At 39.6% G+C, this 19,852-nt stretch overlaps 1 protein-coding gene and 1 long non-coding RNA gene across 4 annotated transcripts; both read right to left on the reverse strand.

Annotated features, from left to right (window-relative positions):
* Nucleotides 1–4,063: 4,063 nt before the first annotated feature.
* Nucleotides 4,064–19,762, reverse strand: LOC106912436 (guanine nucleotide-binding protein G(q) subunit alpha-like). Its single transcript, XM_014979260.2, has 8 exons — nt 19,333–19,762; nt 19,052–19,208; nt 14,031–14,215; nt 10,131–10,285; nt 9,758–9,886; nt 7,104–7,233; nt 6,423–6,576; nt 4,064–5,326 (listed from the first exon to the last, which is right to left on the reverse strand). Exons 2-8 carry the CDS (start codon nt 19,185–19,187, stop codon nt 5,136–5,138), a joined length of 1,080 nt encoding a protein of 359 aa, XP_014834746.1. The 5' UTR covers nt 19,188–19,208; nt 19,333–19,762; the 3' UTR covers nt 4,064–5,135.
* LOC148155982 (uncharacterized) lies at nt 16,370–18,696 on the reverse strand. 3 transcript variants are annotated; one of them, XR_015764853.1, is made up of 6 exons: nt 18,117–18,696; nt 17,417–17,526; nt 17,210–17,327; nt 16,966–17,033; nt 16,776–16,891; nt 16,370–16,676 (listed from the first exon to the last, which is right to left on the reverse strand). It is a non-coding gene; the product is annotated as an uncharacterized LOC148155982 (long non-coding RNA). The 3 variants fall into 3 exon arrangements; XR_015764854.1 differs by having other exon boundaries at nt 17,417–17,505; nt 18,117–18,694; XR_015764852.1 differs by lacking the exon at nt 18,117–18,696 and having other exon boundaries at nt 17,417–18,104.
* Nucleotides 19,763–19,852: the final 90 nt, after the last annotated feature.

Genomic DNA, 19,852 nt, shown 5'->3' on the forward strand with positions numbered 1-19,852 from the left:
GAGTGATTTAATTTGTAACATGGCTTCAAGGAAGCTATTTTCCAAACATTTTTTTAAGTGAACGGTTTTTTTCAGAGTCGGAAAACCTCACTGGCCCAAGAAAATATACACTGATATTCACTAGGACACAGTGGTTCCCAAACTTTTTCTCCTGGGCCCCCCAGTGGTTTCCAAACCCAGTGCGAGCGTCATAGCTCGCATCAATACATTAATACGTATTGATGTCTATGGTCATAGCGCTCATGTTGCGTTTAAAGGCGGCTCGGAAAAACAGGTTACCACATGTTAACAACGGATTAAACAGTTTTAACTGCTGATAAAAGTGACAGAGGACACAGATATGTGAAGTGTGGCCCCTACTGAATCAAATTGACAGAGGAATAACAGAGAGTTGGCCATTCTAAGGTAAAAACCCAGCGCATACAGCGTTCGTGTTTTTGTTTTTTTTTTCATCCATGCGGCTTCCCGCGCCCCCCTGCAACGGCACAGCGCCCCCCTCCCCCATAGGGGGCGCGCCCCATAGTTTGGGAACCTCTGCAATAGTAGCTGTGAACTCTTAAATTCTTGATTGTTATATGCTTTTTATTTACCAAATTAAATAATAGAAACTTGTTGAAATGAAATAATGTAAAGCTGCTACTATAATATAACCATCGAGTCACTAAAATGTTAGTTTGTTTAGGTATTGATAATGTGCAAAAGTTTAACATTCATCTTTTGCTTTTCTTTGTAGAATTTAATGAGTTTTGACAGCAAACATAGTCATTTATATTTATTCCATAAACAACTTTTCCTCATTAAAAATAAATGTGTCTTCATCCTATAACTCATTATGAAGGAAAATGGTAGAATTCACACTTACAGTTCAACATAGTGAAGATAAATTAGAACAAATGTTGATGACAATTTGCACCAACACTAGAATGGAAAGAGTGCATCTGATGAGAATGAGAGATTCGGGACAAGAGCTGATAAGCGAAAGACAAACACGTATTGCAAGTACAACAAAAATATTGATTAAAACAGATGTAAATCATTCTGTAGAACCTATAAGCACATAAAACAGCCACATTTTACCATAATGGCTGACTATTAAGGACGGATGAGTCTTTGACATTCATTTTAATTGCTTCACGGTGGTACAGTATTTCTTACATTACAAATGACATGCGTTCTTAGCAAACTTACCTTCTGCGAAAAGCTTCATTTGGTCAGTCAAAGAACACGATGCCCATAGCAACCCAAGTTTATCTGTCATCAAGCATCGGTTGTCAATGATAGCGGTTGTATATACTTATTTAACAAACATTTTCCAAACTGAGTGTCATAGAAACAGCAAAAAAAAAAAAAAAAAAAAAAAGTTTAATTACTAGCCTATTAAATTTTGGTTCAGGATTTGAGCCAAAGGCTTTTATAAACTTCTTTTTTTCTTTTGATTTTTTTTAATAGGCATTAAACTGCTTTCACACTTGTACTTTGTTTTGGTTACACTTGCATCAAACTAACTTTGATTGGACAAAAATAGCATTAGTAACTAAAAATTCAGTTTTTAAATGATTATTTTATTTACAGAGATTATTTAACGAGATGCCGCAATAAGTTTTGATGTATAATAAACATCAGTGGCGACCTGCTTACCTGAAGAATAACTAGATATGCTTCAGATTCACTATGCTGGAGCTTTATCTAATTAAAGCAGCCTTTTAATATGCAAATGAAATGCAAGACAGATACACAATGGTGTGTGTCAGTCGAGGTTTTTTTTGATAAGCTTATGAATTTGCCATAAACTTTATAACGAACAAAGCAAACATTTGGAAAAGGATGCTCTGTCTAGATAAAATAAAATAAAAGCTTTTTATTTTCTACATCGAAAATATTTTATGTGGAGGAAAACTAACATTGCACATCTCCCTGAAATCACCATCCCTGCAGGGATAGTTCAGCGCCAGCATCCTGCTGCGAAGCTGCTTTTCTGCAGCGAGTACAGGAAAGCTGTTAGCGTGAACCCAAGGAGATAAAAGCAGCTTTCACAAAATGTTTACAATAGCTTTATCATCATATCCACAGCAAATATTTTCAGGTGTTTGATTTCTACTATTTAAAAATCCTCTAATTCTCCATATGGTTTACGACTTCCACTTTGGGAAGCACGGCTTTTAAATGTCCTTACAAGAGGAGCATAACTGCTGCAGCAGTTTAAGTGTTTGTCCCCTGAAAATAATGGTTCTTTGGCACAATGTAGGTCTCTGTTTACAGGCCTAAAAATACGGCCCTCCTCCTGAGAGCTCCAGCCAGATGGATGCATCACAGCAGAGGATTTCAGGAAGAGGACGACTCCAGATGAGCAGAGGATGCAGCCAGGAAGACAAACCGGCAGAAGTATCTACACAAGTAGATCATCTTTATCTGTCAAATATATAAAGATTGTATGCTTGACCCAATGATCCTAAACTTTTTATTTCATATTTTAGTTGCATTCACAAACTTAAAGAAAAAATATTTATATATTTATATAAAAAATACATTTGAAATCAGACATTTACGTATATTCTACATAAAGATAAAAAAACATTTTTTCTTACTCTTAAAGAGTAAGAAAAAAATGCCGTGTGGGCAGAGATAGAGCAGCAGCCACATCGCAGCTTTTATTGGGAACTCAGGTTGATCAGATAGAGAGGTTTGCGTGTCGGGGGACACAAATGGACAACTATCTGCCCCTCCAAATACACTCTGACAGTATTTATAACAAAGCTGTCCAGCCCCACCATCTTCTCAGGAAGCAGAGATATTTTAAAGCTCTCAAAAAACTTTTTTTTTCTGTCATGGTTTACCGACCACTTATAGAATCCATCCCCACCTTCAGTGTCACATCTTGGTTCAATTTTTATCGCTAGCAAACAGAAAACAAAAAGTCTCGCAACACAAATCAAGGCAGAAACATGATTCCTCGCAAAATTCACTTTCCCATCTGCATGAGCGCTTCATCCCCTCCGTCACTCAGGAGATACAAAATCTCACTGATCAGGAAAGAAACATACAAAAAAAAAAAAAAAAAAAAAAAAAAAAAAGATCATTCATTACAACTGCGATTACAGCCCTCAACAGCAGAGGGATTTCTCTTAGGTGTGAACATTTATGTTTCTGTCAGTTATTTTCTTCATTTTTCATAGGTATAAAAGGACGATATATAAATAGATATATTCAAATGGTTAGAAAAAAAAGATAAGACAATTAAAAATAATCTTTCAGTCTCTACTATCTGATGTTTTTCTAAATAATAGTAACATTCTTAATGTTAACAGAATAATGCAGCTTCAAGTGAAATAGTAAAGAACGCTACTCTTTTTTTTGCCCACATTTGAATATAATTCAGAAAATAGTTGCAGATTAAAGTACTGGAAGGCGTTTTTGTCGCGGTGTTGTGGTTTGTTAGGAACGTCTGCTGAATGTAGCACATGACGCAGCCTTGTTTATGCTTTACTTCTTTGGCTAGCTGAATCAAAAATAAATACATTCTACTGCAGCTGTTGTGTGGTGTATTGCAACCACTTTTAGATCCGTAGTCTCACGTACATTATCTGTTGTGTTGAACTCCTCAAGTTGTCCCTCTAATGCATGTTTTTCAGCTGCAGGTAAATCTAATTTAGATCTGTCCTGGACGGACACACTGAGGCTGGATGGACACACTGAGGAAACACCTGCCACATCTGGTGCTCTAAAACTCAACGTCTGTACAGTCAATAAAATGGCTGAAGTTTCAAACTTTTCTGAGCTTCTATAGGGAAAAAAAAAGTAATTGAACTGTATTTTTCAAATGGGTTGGAGTTTTCTTTTTATTAATGATTTTGTCCAAAGGACTCCATTTTAGAGCAGTATTCACACTTTTTAAAACTACTTTACCACCTTCTATACCAAAAAAAAAAAAAAAAAAAAACGTGTAATATTTTACACATCGATTCAGGTTGTCTGTACAATATTTAAAGTTTTTTTATCTGAACAGGACTAGCTTGGTCATATTCAATATCAGGCAACATAAAGAAAAGTACAGATAAGGAAAACATCTGATTCCAACTCACACTTTTATTGTTAAGAAGAACACGGTTGTGTAAACATAAGTACTTTCTCTTTGATACATTTGATCAAAAATAATTTTCACTTTAGGATTTTACCTTTTAACACTGACTTTAATGCTCAGAGAAATAAAACAAAGTCAAACCAAAGCACCACCATATCATACAGCATGTGCAAAATCTAATCAAATTAAAAAAATTATGCAACTTTAAAGACTTCAGAGTAAAAAAAAAAAAAGAACAATCCCTGAAGGAATGGGATTTCTTTTTTTTTTTTTTTTTTTTTTTTTACTACCCAGTAAATTGATGCTGGATATCCCTTTAAATACCCCCCCTCACCAAACATAAAACATGGATGCCGCCCCCGAAAAAAGTTTTCTTTAGCAAAGTCACCACAGGCAGATCCAAAGTGCTGATCCAGACTTCACTAACTGAAGCTCATGCAGCAATGCAGCAACATGCGCTGTGCTCTTTTACATGAACGGTGTTATTAGTGTTCTCCCTGACCTGTTCCCTTTTAGTCAAGCCCTAATCTAAGCTTCAAACTCAAACCTTAAAGACAAACACCACTTTAGTGATGCTGGTCTTTACAGAGCCTCCAGTCCCGCAGCTTCCCAGAAGGAAGATCTACTGCATCACAATTCCTCCGAGGCATTCGAAGCCAGTAAAATATGTTTCCCCCTATTAATCTGCCAGTGTGCATTTCCACCGCTCCAAAATGTCCACGTAGCGCTCGATAAATTTCAGAGTGCACGCTATATTAGACTCCGCTGAAAGCCAGCACTTTAATTGGCAGGTCACACTTTGTAATAGCCGAAGACATCCACTTACAGAGTCTAACAAGAAAATTTGAAATGCATCGGCTGTACAGTCATTCGATGACAAGCTCTGAAGCGCTTCAATTTCCTGTTTTGGATTAAAGTGTGGAGCAGCAGGAACAGCAGTAGCAGCGGCAGCGGCAGCAGCGGACGGAGATGCTGCAGAGCCCTCCCAGTCCGGGGTGGCGGTGGGGGGGGGGGGGCTGCGCTGAGACGATTAAATTACAGTGGTAGCGCCAGGCGCTCACATCAGGTTGTGTTCTATCAGGTTTAAGTGCATGATGTAGTGCTTCACGTCCTTGAAGACAATTTGGATGTTCTCTGTGTCTGTGGCGCACGTGAAGTGGGGGTAGATCGTTTTCTCATCATCCACGTTGAGACTGAGGAACATGTCCAGGATGAACTTTTGTCCAGCCTCCGCGTCCTGCTGGGGACCTGGGAGAGGGGACCAGCGGGACATTTTGCTTAGTGTACATTTACAGAGCAAAACTGTTGATTTCACTTGAGTTAAATAGATGCAAGGTGACAATTGCAGATGCATAAGAATGATTTCAGGGTGTTCCCTGGTAAAGATGTGTCAAAAAAGCCTTTAAGTAATCTTCCCGAATGGCAGAGAAATCTAATCTCTAATCTTTTGGATCTTTGTCCATCCCTCCTTGCACAATCTCTCTTGCTCATTGCTGGGATGAGTGTTTACTGAAAGGTCTGTCTGCACTCTTTTTCTGTTTTTTGTTTTGTTTTTTTTTTGTAGAGGGCAACAGATTTTCTTATATAAAACCTCCCGCCATTTCAAAGAGTTCGTGATGCCACATAAACCATGAGGGCATGAGGTGTTTTTTTTTTTTTTAGAATCTTCTGTTTTCAAGCCACCCACCTGGAGCGATGTTGCCAATGTTATATGACTATTTTTATTACTTACAGTACAGCTAATTATAATTATGATTGTAAGTCATTAGAATTGCAATTATGATTAAAATAATTATATAATTATGATGATACATTACAATTATATTTGACTTTAGCTCAATGTGTAAGGCTCAAAATTAGTCTCATTGTTCCAAGTTAAAATCCCACCCCTGGATTCCCGACTCCACAGTTTACATTTGTTACGGTAGGACAGACTTTCTTCAGATAGAGTTTAAATTCAGAAATTTCTCAAAGTTTCCCCTAAAAATACAAAGAAAAATATTCAAAAATGATCGTTTATGGCGATTTGGTGTCACTAAGGTGGCTGTTTTCTAACTCTGTGTGTTAGGCTTTCTTCTTGTATGCACTGTACCAATCTTCTCACATTAAGCATTATCAACTTTGTTTAGTACATGTGTATAAAACAGATCAGACTACACCTCGAAATTAGATTAATTTTATAGCTATTTCCAACACCAGTGATTGTAATTTAAAAAAATTCATATCCCATATAAATGTACTTAAATTAATAAAGTGAAACATTGTGATATCACGAGGCTTTTTACACATGCGAAGGGGGAAGTAGGTGTGTAGGATGCCGTACTTTTAACATGTGAGCCCTTACCCTTAAACTCTGGGAAGTAGTCCACCAAATGTGAATACATGATTTTTTCCTTCAGCAGATCCATCTTGTTGAGAAACAGAATGATCGAGGAATCGCTGAACCATTCATATTTTATGATCGTCTCGAACAAGGCCATGCTCTCCTCCATCCGATTCTGTGGGAAACACACGAGCAAGAGTGAAAATATTAGGAGAATAACCCGAGAGTCGTAATTCAGCGGCGATGGGTGTGAGCAAATTCAGCTGGCTGCCAGATTAGTCACAGAAAACAGTTTTCCACAGAGCAGAGTGACTAAAGGGCTCCCCCTGCAGGTCAACCTCATGCACAGCCACAAAGGAATATTGAGAGGAGGTTTTTGAGCGTGACCAAAGAGAAAGAGAGAGAGAGAGAGAGAGAGAGAGAGAGAGAGAGGGAGAGTGGGTGGAGAAGGGAGAGAGGCATCAAGCTGGTGTCGGACTTGAGAAATCTGGGTCATCATTTCCACCTAACACGTTTGGCTTTAAACAAAGGGAACAAACTCCCTTTGTGTCCCTTAAAAGGATTTTTTTTTCTTTTTTTATCTTCCCAAAGTGAGCCTCTTTCACATCCCCCATGCACACAAATAATAAGACACTGTGTGAAAGGGAAAAAGTTTTATTTTGTAGGCAGCAGCAGCAGCAGCAGCAGCACCCTGCCTCTCACCTCATGGCTGGACTCGGCGAGGACCTGGTCGTACTCGCTGAGCGCCACCAGGAACATGATGGACGTGACTTTCTCAAAGCAGTGGATCCACTTCCTCCTTTCAGAACGCTGGCCACCCACATCCACCATCCTAAGGGGATGTGGGTTCATAAAGGGAAAAAAAACAACAAAAAAACAGATTAACGATTACGTCAGCAGACTGCATGTTAGGGAGATGATAAAAAAAAATGCTTGGGAGGAGAACTAACTAGAGGTGCGGTCAAAAATGTGCTGACCAGGAATGAACGTCTTGCTGCAAAGTCAACTCCCTCGAGCGCCATTTAGATCTGCAGCAGAGCTTAAGGACAAGAAGAATGAAGCCGTTTGGCCACATTGGCAAAAGCTACGCATGAAGGAATCCAGGTGAGGTTTTCAAACAATGAACCAGCTGCCAAGCATGGTGGTAGTAGTGTCAGGTTTTGGCACTCACTCTGCTAGTGGGGTTGTTGCGTCACAAAAATAAATGAAGTGTATAATGAACATAAATTTGCAGAACTACATGTACATTCTGCAACTTCGCCCATTCTCACCAATAAGGTTGGTGAAATAGGAACACAGCAGGGTTTTCCGAACAGGCGACTTTTCCTTAGTTCTCTTTATTCGGCCACCATAACGTAATGTTGTTCGTTTGTTTAGTGTGCTACGTTTTTATCATGTAAAGCGCAATCATTAAACTAGCGATTGAATGAATAAAACAGACCAGCATTATTCATCTAAAGCATTCTTCTCTAGGCCTCAACTCTATTTAAAATGGTTAAACGATGCTGAAAAGCCAGGGCCATGCCAGGAAACCAGTTTATATGAGCTCTATTTCCGATGAGTGGTCCAAATGTTCGCACAAAAAGCGGACGGTTTTTCTGCAGCTTGCTATAAGACGTTTATCCAAGCGTTACCAGGAGTGCATCCGCACATTTAGCTTATTTGCTGATTTCAAACACGCCTCAACCTAAAGAGTTTAAGAATCTGGACTGAGTAACAAATCAGACGCAGATTAAGCTTTTACATTTCCTAAAATGCCTCCTGCTACTCATAATGACCCACAACTATCCCAGTGATGGAGTGCGTGTGAACTGCAGTATTTTCCATGCAAATACAGAGACGGTCAAAGTTTCTTTTATCATGTAACTATTACGTGAGGGCCTTAAAACATCTTCACTGCTTCTGTGCAATGAGATCCATGTTCTGTTTGGTCGTCATATTCAAAGCAGCAATCAGGTATTTCCTGCAGTCTGACTAATTGGAAATCATGCAAATACGACAACAGGAAAAGCGTAAGCAATCACTCCTAATGCGTCAACAATGTGCCTCGCATTTTGAGCGTTTATTTTTGCAACGCATGGCATTCGCATGACATTCCCGGACACAGAGTAGTACTTCGCCAAGCACCCACTGTAATAACTTTTTACAGGGTGTGGTAGCAACCTCTTTTCCTCCCATAATAAGATAAGACTAAGTTTACCTGTTTTAGGTCAGTTAAGACTACCAAAATTGTTTTAATTTTGCATTACTTTCTTTAAAGGCAGACGTTTTCCCAAACAAAGATGAGAAACGGCTCTAAAGAATTTCGGAAAAGCCCCGATAACGAAGCCGTGCCTGAAACAATGCAGAGAAAATGTACCCAGTCAAAGATGGAGTTGCAATGATTAGTGGATCGCAGCCATGAAAAAAAATAATAATAATTGTCAACCCGCTGTGAGGACGGATGATTATATAGAATGCTAGTTTACAGGAAGTGGTGGAGTCAGTGCTGTCTCCATTGTCTGCCTGTCGGCTGTTATTCAAAGCCAAAGCAAATGCAGGCTGCACAAACAGAGCTGCCCTTCAATATTAGAGCTGCTGCAGGGAATGAGTTTCAAAAAATTCAAGCACCAGAGCCGAGTGTCAACTCTGGACAAGGTAAGAGTCATTGAGTAAAAATGTGGTGCTTCGCTGTGTTGTGTGTAAGTTTGGATGTCAACCCCCCCCCCCCCCCATTAACCCAGACTGGCAATACAGAACAGATCAATCATCTGCAGACAAGAATACTTTTTTTTTGTTTTTAGAGTTGGGAATGCTTGGATGAAGAAAAAAGAGAGAAAAATAAAATAAGTGAGCAAACTGAGGCAGGGAGCACTGATCTGTAGAACGACACTTCCAGTGTGGTCTGTGTAAAATAAATATGAATTCATTCAATAGACCCGCATTTTTGAGTGAGAGTGAAATGGCCGTTGCCCGTACGACTTTCCCCGCATTTTTAGCACGTTAAGTTCAGTTGCCGAGCAACAAAGCAACAAAGTAGACAACACTGTTCATCAGTCCCGATCGTTGTTGGTCTGTTCCCCAAATGCGATTCTTCTTCTTTATGTAGTCTCTACAGTGCTAACAAACTCCATCCGCCATTTGCATCAACTGTTTTTATTTATTTGAAATGATAAAACTAAAAAAAAACTAAAATATGTGACAAAAAATAAAATAAATTAACTATGTGCTTTTTTTTTGGATTCCTAACAAATATTCCAATAAAACTTTTTTTTATATATATATCAATACTTGCCTCAGCAAACCAGATGTTGTACCTGTGATATTGAAGCAGCAAGAAACCCAGAGAAGCATAAAACAAAAACAATAAAACTCACCTGAACACCACATTCTCCAGGTCAAAGGGATACTCTATTATTCCTGTTGTAGGCACCCTGACCCTCAGGATATCTTGCTGGGTTGGCAGATAAGCGGAATCAGCAATTCGAGCCAAGTCACTGAGATAGCTGGAGGCAATGGGAGATATTGCAGAGTTAAAAAAAATAAAAAATGAAAAATTAGAATTGAATTATTTATTGAAAACTGAATTCTCAGTATTTGCTTCTAAGACATTTGGTGAAAACAAAAAAAGGAATTATTATTAGACTCTTTTTTTGTTTTGTTTTTGTTTTTTGTCTGAGAATACTGAAGAATTAAGCACAGTAAACTATTTGACAACGTTTAAGGAGTTATTAGTCTGTTTACACTCACTATTTAGCCGAGTCTGAGAGCTGGTATTCCCTCCGCCGAGTGTAGCATTCCTGAATTCCCGGATCATTCCACAGGCTCTCCAAGGCCTCCACGTATGGGTTTGTTAACGTTTTCACGTTTTCCACATCAACGCCACTGATCAAGTCGGCGTTGTCCTGAACTCCAGAATGTAAAGTCAGTTTGACGTGCAAAGGTCACATTGTAAAATACAACTCTGCAACAGGATCGCCATCATTGCAGACTGAGAACAAATGATTTTTCCATTTCACAAATTCTTCTTCCTGAGCTGCAGGTCTCTGCTTTCTCCACAACTTGATCCCTGACTTGTCTGCTCTGATCCCTTGATCTCATGATGCCGTTTGGTCAAATATGTTCTACAACAAACCTCTGAGACCTCTACAGAAAAACTGGATTAATTATAAGATTAAATTTCACACAGTCGAACTCTACTTAATTATATTAATTTACTGATTCAGTACATTCTGAGGGGAATTTGTTGGACCAGATTTTATTTGTGGATGTCTCAGAGTTAACAGTGATGAAAACAAAAAACCCGAGTCTCATTTTTCAGATTTCATCTGCAAATAAAATAATTTATCGTTTTGCTTCTGCTTCAACATTATCTAGACCACTCTACTGACCTATCACATTAAATCTGATTAAAAATCATATTAAAATACACTGCAGCTTTGTGGCTGAATCTATAACTTTGTTTACTTGCACTTTCAAAATGACAATATTTACCAAGCTGCTTTACAAGCTAGAAACATAGCTATTAAAATGTCTAAAGCTATAAATCTAGAGAAACATTTGTCACCTAAATATACTTAAAACTGAGTGCTAAATAACAACCAAAACAATAAAAAGAAGGAAATGTTATTTTTAAACAATGTGATTTTTGAGTCTAAAATGGAGACGAGCAGCGACGCAGTGGAACAACATTTATCTTGTCAGAGCCTTTGTGAACTTTTAACAATAACGTAAAGTCAGTTCAGCACCTCTAGCTTTGAAAATTGGTTCTTCCAACTTCCTGTTTGAAGTTCTTCAGCTGCAGACCTTCAGCGCAAGCCTTCACCAATAATCTACTTAGGGTTGGAGCAGCTTGGCGATCATTTATGGCGAACTACTAGGGTCCGTTTACATTCAGGCACGCTTGTTTACGACTTACATCTCCATCAGGAAACATTCCCAGCTGCCTCGACGCGTAATGTGTCACGGCAAACATTTTATCCATGATTCATAAAGCGGCGGATTTGCACCGGTCCTTCTAATAGTGCTCCTGCCACAAGCCGCTAATCTGAGCAAAATGCCGTTGTTAGGTGATGCGTCTTAGTCCACTGTAAATAAACTCAACAGGCTGATTAAACCATCATTAACTTCCATCAAACAAAAACATCACAGAGCTGTTTGTCGGATCCTTTATCTGCCTACGCTGCAGTTAATTAAGTTATTTGTAGGAATATGCGGGAGAATATTAGTGCTTTGCCGTCTATTTAAATATTTACGCGTTGATGCTTGATGTGTCGTGCACAGCTTTACGTTATTAACACTGGCATTTGGTGTTTTACATCCAATATTCCAAAAACGTTCAGCCTCAAATTTAAACAAAAAGCAAGCCGGCAAGTATGAAGAATTTCCAGCCAAAGTGACAGCTGCTGCATGCAGATTTTATCAGCACTCATTAAATGTAGCTCCAGGAGCTGTTTTAAAAACATTGTCTCGATGATTTTTATCATGTTTCCTGCTGGTTTGTAATGAACCGGCCCAAATGAAGGGCTTCCTTCCTGCTATAAGCTTGTAGAGAAAACACAGCAAAAGAGGCTGAAGGTGGAAGCTCCCAGCCAAGAGCCGGGTGTTCCCACTATAATGATTCGGATGCTGTGCAACGTTTTCCTGCTGGAATCATATTTCCCAAAACGGCGCAACTGCAAGCTTTTTTCAGTTTTATCCAAACTATTACCGCGTGTCATATTTCCGCCATCACTGTTCTGGAGAACTACTTTTTCTTTACTGCTGACAGATTCAAAACAGTTCTGGAAGCCAGTCATGTTTTTCTGCGCCTTGCAAAAAGTATTCACACACCTTGAAACATTACGCATTCTTCCATGCTGCAACCATCAGCTTCAGTGTTATTCGCATGGGTTTTACGAGACAGACACAAGCAAAGTAGTGCATGTGTGTGAAGTGGGGGGGGGGAAAGATCTATCTTTAACTTTTTAAGCAATAAAAATCTGACAAAACTGTAACCTGTGTTTTCATTCAGTCGATCCGAGCCAATGCTTTGCACAATTACAGATGTGAATATGTTTGGTGTATGTTTATAACAACGTTGCACATCCAGAAACTAAACATTTTGTGCGTTTTTCTTTGCAAAACACCTCAAGCTCCGTCAGACTGAAAGACGAGTGTCTCTGAACACCGATTCTAAGATTTGCCACAGATTTTCAACCGGAGCTACGTCTGGACTGTGACTGGACCATTGTAAGACATGAATATGCTTCGATTAATAGTCCCAGAAACTACTGTGGTAATATTGTGGACATTTTAAATATCCAAAATACATAAACATACCATAAATAAATAAAACGTAAAAGTAAGTAAGTGAGTGCAATCCACACCACATTTGAAGTGTATACCTGAAAGATTGTGGTTGTGCTGTAAATGCAAAATGCAAAAACCACACTCTGCAAGGCGCCGTGCATCAGATGATAAATGGATCATGTAATTAATGCAACAGCCCTATTAGTCTCCTTTTGACAGCTTCCTGTAAGACGGGCATACATTCTGTACACAGAGTCCTGTTGTCCACAGATAAACCCAGAAGATGCCTCAGTTGCAGAGTGTGTCCGTAGCAAAGCACAGTTAAACGTTCAACCGCTTCGAGGCACGAAGTGGTACAGGTTATCTAATCTTCAGCTTTATCAGCAAAAAGAATCAATTAAAGCGACGGCATCAGAACTAGAGACTCAAATAAACAAACGTGGATCATAAAAGAATGTCTCTGTCACTCTCTCTCTCTCCCTCTCCACTAGATACAGCGTTTGAGTCTCTATGGCTAATAGAAGCAAAATAAATGTTGAGCAGGCTGCTAAAGTGGAGGGGAAACTGCTGCACGTCTTCTACGCCGCACAGATAAAAGAGAAGTTGGACAGCAGCATGCGTTCAGTCAGACATTTATAAGACAGCACAAAAACAAAGAGCAGTGCTGGAGGTCATCCCTCCTGCAACAGTTTGAATGCCCAATTAATGCCTCTACTAGCGATTCTGTTTTTAAGTCGAATTCACTCCAATTCGACGCAGCTCACTTGCTTTCCACCATCATCACATTTAAACTAATATGTTATCCCTGGGTTACAGATTCATCCTCGGTCCTCCACGGATCTCCATCCCCTTATAAGTCAAAAGCTGACTCAGACTCAGCGCCTCGCGTCTGCCTCTCGTCCCGTCCTGAAACTCTCGCTGTTTTTTAACTGTTGTATACTTCGGCGGGCCAGCAAATTTAAGAGACTAATGTGCTCCTGTCATCGGCGTGACAGGTGCAAATTCCTGTGGGATTAATAGGGAATTGTCTGCCTTCAGCAGGCCTGCCGTGTTCTGCCGTGCGTTCATCTGAGAGACAGCCCTGCTCTGCAAGGAGACAAAACTCGCTGGCAGCAACATTGCAAGCCTAAACACTGTTGAAAATGACCAGAAGTGCTTTTCCGGGCAAGACCGGGGTGTGTTGTGCACTGTAATGCGCCTTTCGCATGCTCTGTAAGTAAACCTTGCGAATATCTCTCTGAAGCGATGTGGAGTAAACCCTCTTTTCTCACTTTGTCTGACTGAAGCGACAATGAAACGAAGAAGAAGAAAAAAAAAAGAAAGGATGGAAGGAAGGAAGAAAAAGCTGTCAGGCCCTACCTGGTTGTGCTTATACTTGTAAGAGATCTGTAATGTGCTCATGGCTTGGATCATGGCCTGCATTGCTGTGAAGATGTTCTCATAAATCAGTCCGGTGAAGCCTCTCCTGTCCTCCTCAGAGTATCCGCGGCCGTGGATGATCCTCATCTGCTTGATGAAGGTACTCTTCCCGCTCTCGCCAGTTCCTGGCCACCGACAGAAGCAAAGGAAACAAGAGCATCTCATTTTAAAACTTGGGAGATTTTCACACACTCATAAGAAGGAAGCAGAAAAAAGACATCTTAAAAACCGTAATGCGTAATGTGGTCTTTACTTTACAAAAACAAGAAGTTTTGCCTCTAAACTGTATTATGAAACTGTTTGCCTTAAACATGCAATTTGGTTGTATTTGTTTCTCTAGCGTTATTTCCTTTGTTTGTTCAGACTATGACGGTAATGCCAACATCGTTGCGACATCTTGAAGAGGCAGCACTTTGTGTCTGTAGCTGACGAGTCTAAATTTACGGATCACACTTATGACCAGCACATAAATTGTCAAAGTGCAACTGTAATGTAGGAGACTCAAAGTCATGCTCGCTCTTGGATTCGAAGTAACGGGAACAGATCCCGCATGAGTCAGTCTTTGCGAAATGCCTTTCAGCATGTTCACAGCGTCGCTGATTTTTGTTCCTTGGAACGATTATAGCCGCCAAAGACTGAGCAAAGTGTCTGAAACATTCCTCAGACGATATCACACTGACACGACAGCGTCACACAGCTGGTCCAGATTTGTCAGCTGCACAAGCGTAATGCGAATCTCCTGCTCCGACACTATCGCAGCGATGTTTTTTATTGGATTTAGATTTAGTGACTGCGATGGCCTTTTTGTAACAGTTTGAGGTGCTCTGAGCTTTGTAACACGGTGTGTTATACAGCTGTGAGTGGCCCCCAACGAACAGGCACACTCTAAGTAAGCAAGTAAATGTTATTTATATGGCAGTTTCTAAATATAAAAAAACCACTAAGTGCTTCACAAAGAGCGCATAAATACTGTTGTGATGTTTAAACGAGACTCAGATTGTACCGAGGCGCCTAAGATGTTCCAAGAAAACATCCCCCCACTCCACTACGCCAGTCTAAACCCTCGATACGGGCCGGATGGATCCACTGCTCTCATGTTTACGCCATTTTCTGATGCTCAACCCGAAATCAAGATGAAATCAAACGCTCATCCAATCTGGTATTGTCCAGACTGTCAGCCTGTGTGAATTGTTGCTTCAGTTTCCTGTTCTTAACTGACAATGATGGCGTAGAGCCTCCTTAGCACGGCTGTTACAAGGTTTAGAAATGGTATGCGTTCCCTGGATCTAATGAGTCATTATTTGAGCCACTTCTGTGCCTGTAGAACTGCTCTGACGTGTGATTATCAGCAAGACATCTTGGTCCACACAACTGCTGTTTGATGAATATTTTCTCTTTTACGGATCTTATGAACACGAGAGACATTTCGCGCGTGAAGCCCGCAAAAGTAGCAGCAGTTTCTGAAGCACGTTCAAAGTCAACTAAATCTTCCGGATTCTTATGCGCAGTTTGAACTTGGTCAGGTCTTCTTCACCTCATCTAGATTTATCAGAGCACTGAGCTGTTGACTGGCTGATTATTCCTTAATTTTTTTTATTAACAAGCAGTCATGAAAGTGGTTGGTTTATGATTGCTTTTGTTGTCGTTTTCCGCCTTGGAACAGCCTCAGACTTTGCATTGCGTTTGATGTAACTGAACCTATAAAGTGCACAGTAAAACTTTAAACCAGTTTTCCCTCAGCAGTCCATGTTTACCATCAGTATTTGATTGAATATTGTGAAACACTGGACCGTTTATTTGCTAATTTTAAAGAGAATATGTAAAGAATCGGGTGATCATTTCTTGCTACTTACTGCACTGCCTTTTTTTATACAAATTAATAGCGAATGTGCACTTTGAGTTTTGGTGCAATTTACACGATTCAACAGTGAGATAGATGAACTCTGCGTGCAAATCACACAATGGCGCGGTTGTCGTTGCACAGTAAAAACTGCTGGGTTAAAAATAACCCAATACGTAACCCAGCGCTGGGTCAAATATGGACCGACCCAACGCTGGGTTGTTTTAACCCAACTGGGTTGGGTTGAGGGTTTGACCCAGCACATTGGGTCATGGCAACTAACCAAACGTTGGGTTAAATTGACTTGTTTAAATTGGTTAAACTGACCCAAAATTGGGTTGAAATTCATAACCCAACACAAGGGTTATTATACCACTATAGTTGGGTTAAAAAAAATTATTTTAAATTTCACTATATAAAAACAGGATTAAAAGACATATGAATTTAAAGCTTCTTTTATTTCCACATGATACATATATAGAGCCAGCAATTTCATTTACAAAAGTTACAAAACATAAGTAGTTAAATCACTTCAATTCATTTGGCTACAACTCCAGAAGTATCTGTTACTCCATATCAGAAAACATTTAATGAAAAAAAGTCTGTTTTAAAGCAAACTACAAGTAAACCTTTCAGCCATTAAACAAGGAGCATTTTTAACGACACTTTAGCATTTTGCCTGTCTCCCTGCATGAGGACATGCAGGTTGTCACATTTTGTAGATGCACCACCAGGTTTGTCCCAACCTGATGGAGAGAGAAGACAGAAAATAACAGGCCATTAGTGATGAACTTATATAAACAGCAAACAATTTGAGCATGATTCAGAGATGAATGTTGACTTACAGGCTGGATATCAATGAAACCCTCTGAACTTCCAGGTTGATGGATCTGAAACTCTTCTCCCAAATGTGTAAGTAGGGAGGAGCACTGGCAGCAGCTGCAGGGCTACATCATCTTGTCTGCATGGGAAACATAAGCTTGTGTTAAAATGTTAAATGTTAACAGTTTATAAACATCTCTTGAGCTTCAATACCTTAAGGGAGAAAATTCATGTTGTTGAGAAGACGGCCGCTCCTTTCTCTTCTTGGCCATACAAAAGATCTTCGTTGAGAACAAGAGAGAGAAGCACAAAAACAGGCCTTTAGTGAATTTAAAGGTAAAGGGCTACATTCTCAAAAACTAATTTCTGACTGATTCTAGTTTAACACAAAACCTCACTATTGAATGTGATGCACTTAAACAATCTGAGCATTATTCAGAGATGAAGGTTGACTTACAGGCTGGATATCAATGAAAACATCTGAATTTCCAGGTTGATGGATCTGAAACTTCTCCCAAATTAGTAAGGTGGAGCAGGAAGGGGTACTGGCAGCAGCTGCAGGACTACATCATCTTCTGTATCAAACATAAGTTAGTGTTAAAATGTTACAGTAACTAAAAAGCATGACAACATTTTAGAGAACATTTCTTCTGAGCTTCAATACCTTGAGGGAGCAGACTCATGTTCTTGGTCATGCAGAAGGTCTTCGTTGAGAACGAGGAGTTTGGGTTTCGCTTAATTCTCCTGAAGATCCTGGATGTAAAATTACAAAATCTATCAGAAAAGACAAAATCACAAATCAAACTTTAATGACTGAATTAAATCTTATAGCTGTCTCAACTGCAAATAACTTGTAATTAGCCAGCAATTTCAAATGTTCAGAGTAATTTTATGTTCCTAAAAATAAATATAGCACTTAATAAAATAAAATGACATATAATTTAATTTAGAAGTAAAACTTAACACAAACTTAGTGCTGAATAACTTTCAGCACCAACTTTAAATAAATGTATTTGTAATTAATACCGTAGTAACAATAATAATAAAATGAGCAAACATTAACATTAGATATTGTCTTAGTTTTGCTTTTAATTCGTTGCCTAAAACCAGCGGGAGTTTGAAAGCAATGTGCCGGGAGACGGTCGTTCTCTCTCGGCTTAACGAGCCGCTCCGCCCGGTCAACTGACAGAGGGCGAGACGAGCCGGCGGCTGGAGGGGAGCGATAAGTGCGAACACGTCCGAGCATGTTTGTAATTAAGCTATATGTTAATAAACCGAGCGCATAATTCAGGTTTACACAACTAATTTATCGCCTAATAACTTTGCAAAAGTTATTTTATTTTCAAAAAGCATAATATACCCACATTATTAAAGCTCTTCTCGCTCTCCTCCGCCATTACTGCTGGTGTTCGAACACGTAGCCTCAGCCCGCTAAGGATGCGCGCGCATATTGCAAAAATCAGGGGACAAACCGTCAACTACCTTTTCTTTTAAAACTAAATCGATTTTTAAAAATTTGACTATGTTAAGTTACGGACAAATATGATTGAGGTTATATTAAAAACTGAATTTAATTTACTTGACAAATTGTGCCCTTCCCCTTCATCTATTTTTTCCCCAACATCCGTATTGTAGCAACACCGAAGCTCTTTGTCAGAGGAACCTACCGTAATAAACATTTTAAATAACCATAAAAATAAATATCAAACATGTTTGAAATAAATTCAATTTATGTATAAAATTCTATAAACGTTGAAACTTTATCTTCTTTTTACTTACCATGTCTTATTTCAAAGTAGAGGAGAAGTCCGTTATGCAATGTTCACAGTCATGTTGAAAATGGAGGCTTGTGAAGAGGGGCGTGGCTTCTTCCAAGTTTCATCTTTAACCCAACCGTTTGGGTAAATCTACCCACCCAACTCCTGGCCCAACAGAAGTGTGCAAGATGTAGACTTCCGATAAATTGCTGACCCAACTCATGAGTTATGAATTTTGACCCAATATTTGGTCAAACTAACCCAACCTATGACCCAACAGCTTCAACCCAGAAATTGGGTTATGAAAATAACCCAGCATTTTTTACTGTGTGCATGAGTATTACCTATGACATACAAATGTGAAAACCCTGAGTTATCTAGTAGAAATACTGAATAAAAAGCAGTGTTTTTATAATTAATTAGTAAGCCTAATGAAAATTTGAGTTGGCGGGGGTGAGCTGGCGAATATCTCTCCTAACTCCTAATCATATGTTAATAGCCAGAAGCTATTAGACAGACAGACTGCGGTTTTCGTCCCTCACCCAGCAGCAGGAGCTTAAACTCGCGTTGGGAATCCTTCTTGTCCTTGCGGAGCTGCTTCTCAATCTCAGCGTTGATCCTCCGAGCTTCTTTGGCCTCTGGACTGAGGCAGCAGGTCCCCATGGAGCTCAGCGTCATTGCTCCAGGAAAACGCTTCACCTTACATGGCAGAGACACGCACAGCAAAAGTGAGGAACGGAGAGCCCCGCGCACCTTTAAATCTGCATTATTTTAGACTGCCAAATGTCTCATTTGAGCAACTTCAAAACACTCTTATTCTGACCTGGAAGCAAGAGCAAGGCAATTTGAGGAAGTGCGAGAACAACTGTTAAGTTCCTCTCTCTCTCTCTCTCTTGTGAAGAGGAAACATAGTTTGTGTAACAACTTTTGCGTAGCGAGTCTTTACAAACCCTACAGCAGAGCTCCGGGCGTGGCGGGCTTATTATGCTGGATTTTCTCCCCCTCCTCTTCAAAACGTTTTGAAAGAGAAAGAAAAATAGATTGTGGAATTAAAAAAAAATAAAAATAAAAAATATCCGCCCGACTCGTTTTCTGGATGTTCTGTAGCTGCCGTTATTCTGTGCGTTCAGCTCCCGACCTGCTGATACCTTGGATGAAACCCAACTAACTAAACCATGTGACAGAGGGCTGTGCTGTGATGGGAAACCGTGTGGGCTTTCAATATTACATTATAGGAGAACACATTTCCGGTGCTAGCCAGATAGCAACGGATGCACTTAACAGAGCAACAGGCAGACGCTTCACCTTTTATCATAATGCATCATCTCCTTACATATACCGTG

The sequence above is a fragment of the Poecilia mexicana genome, unplaced genomic scaffold, assembly GCF_051168715.1.
Source record: "Poecilia mexicana isolate PSO_F unplaced genomic scaffold, ASM5116871v1 scaffold_12, whole genome shotgun sequence".
Lineage (NCBI taxonomy): Eukaryota > Metazoa > Chordata > Actinopteri > Cyprinodontiformes > Poeciliidae > Poecilia > Poecilia mexicana.

Excerpts from the sequence above, each read along its gene's own strand:
- LOC106912436 (XM_014979260.2), bottom strand. The coding sequence starts at position 19,187 with ATGACGCTGAGCTCCATGGGGACCTGCTGCCTCAGTCCAGAGGCCAAA. Across the intron at positions 14,216-19,051 it reads GTTTAAGCTCCTGCTGCTGG|GAACTGGCGAGAGCGGGAAG; the intron begins GTGAGGGACGAA and ends GTCGGTGGCCAG. Across the intron at positions 10,286-14,030 it reads ACAAGTATAAGCACAACCAG|GACAACGCCGACTTGATCAG; the intron begins GTAGGGCCTGAC and ends TCTGGAGTTCAG.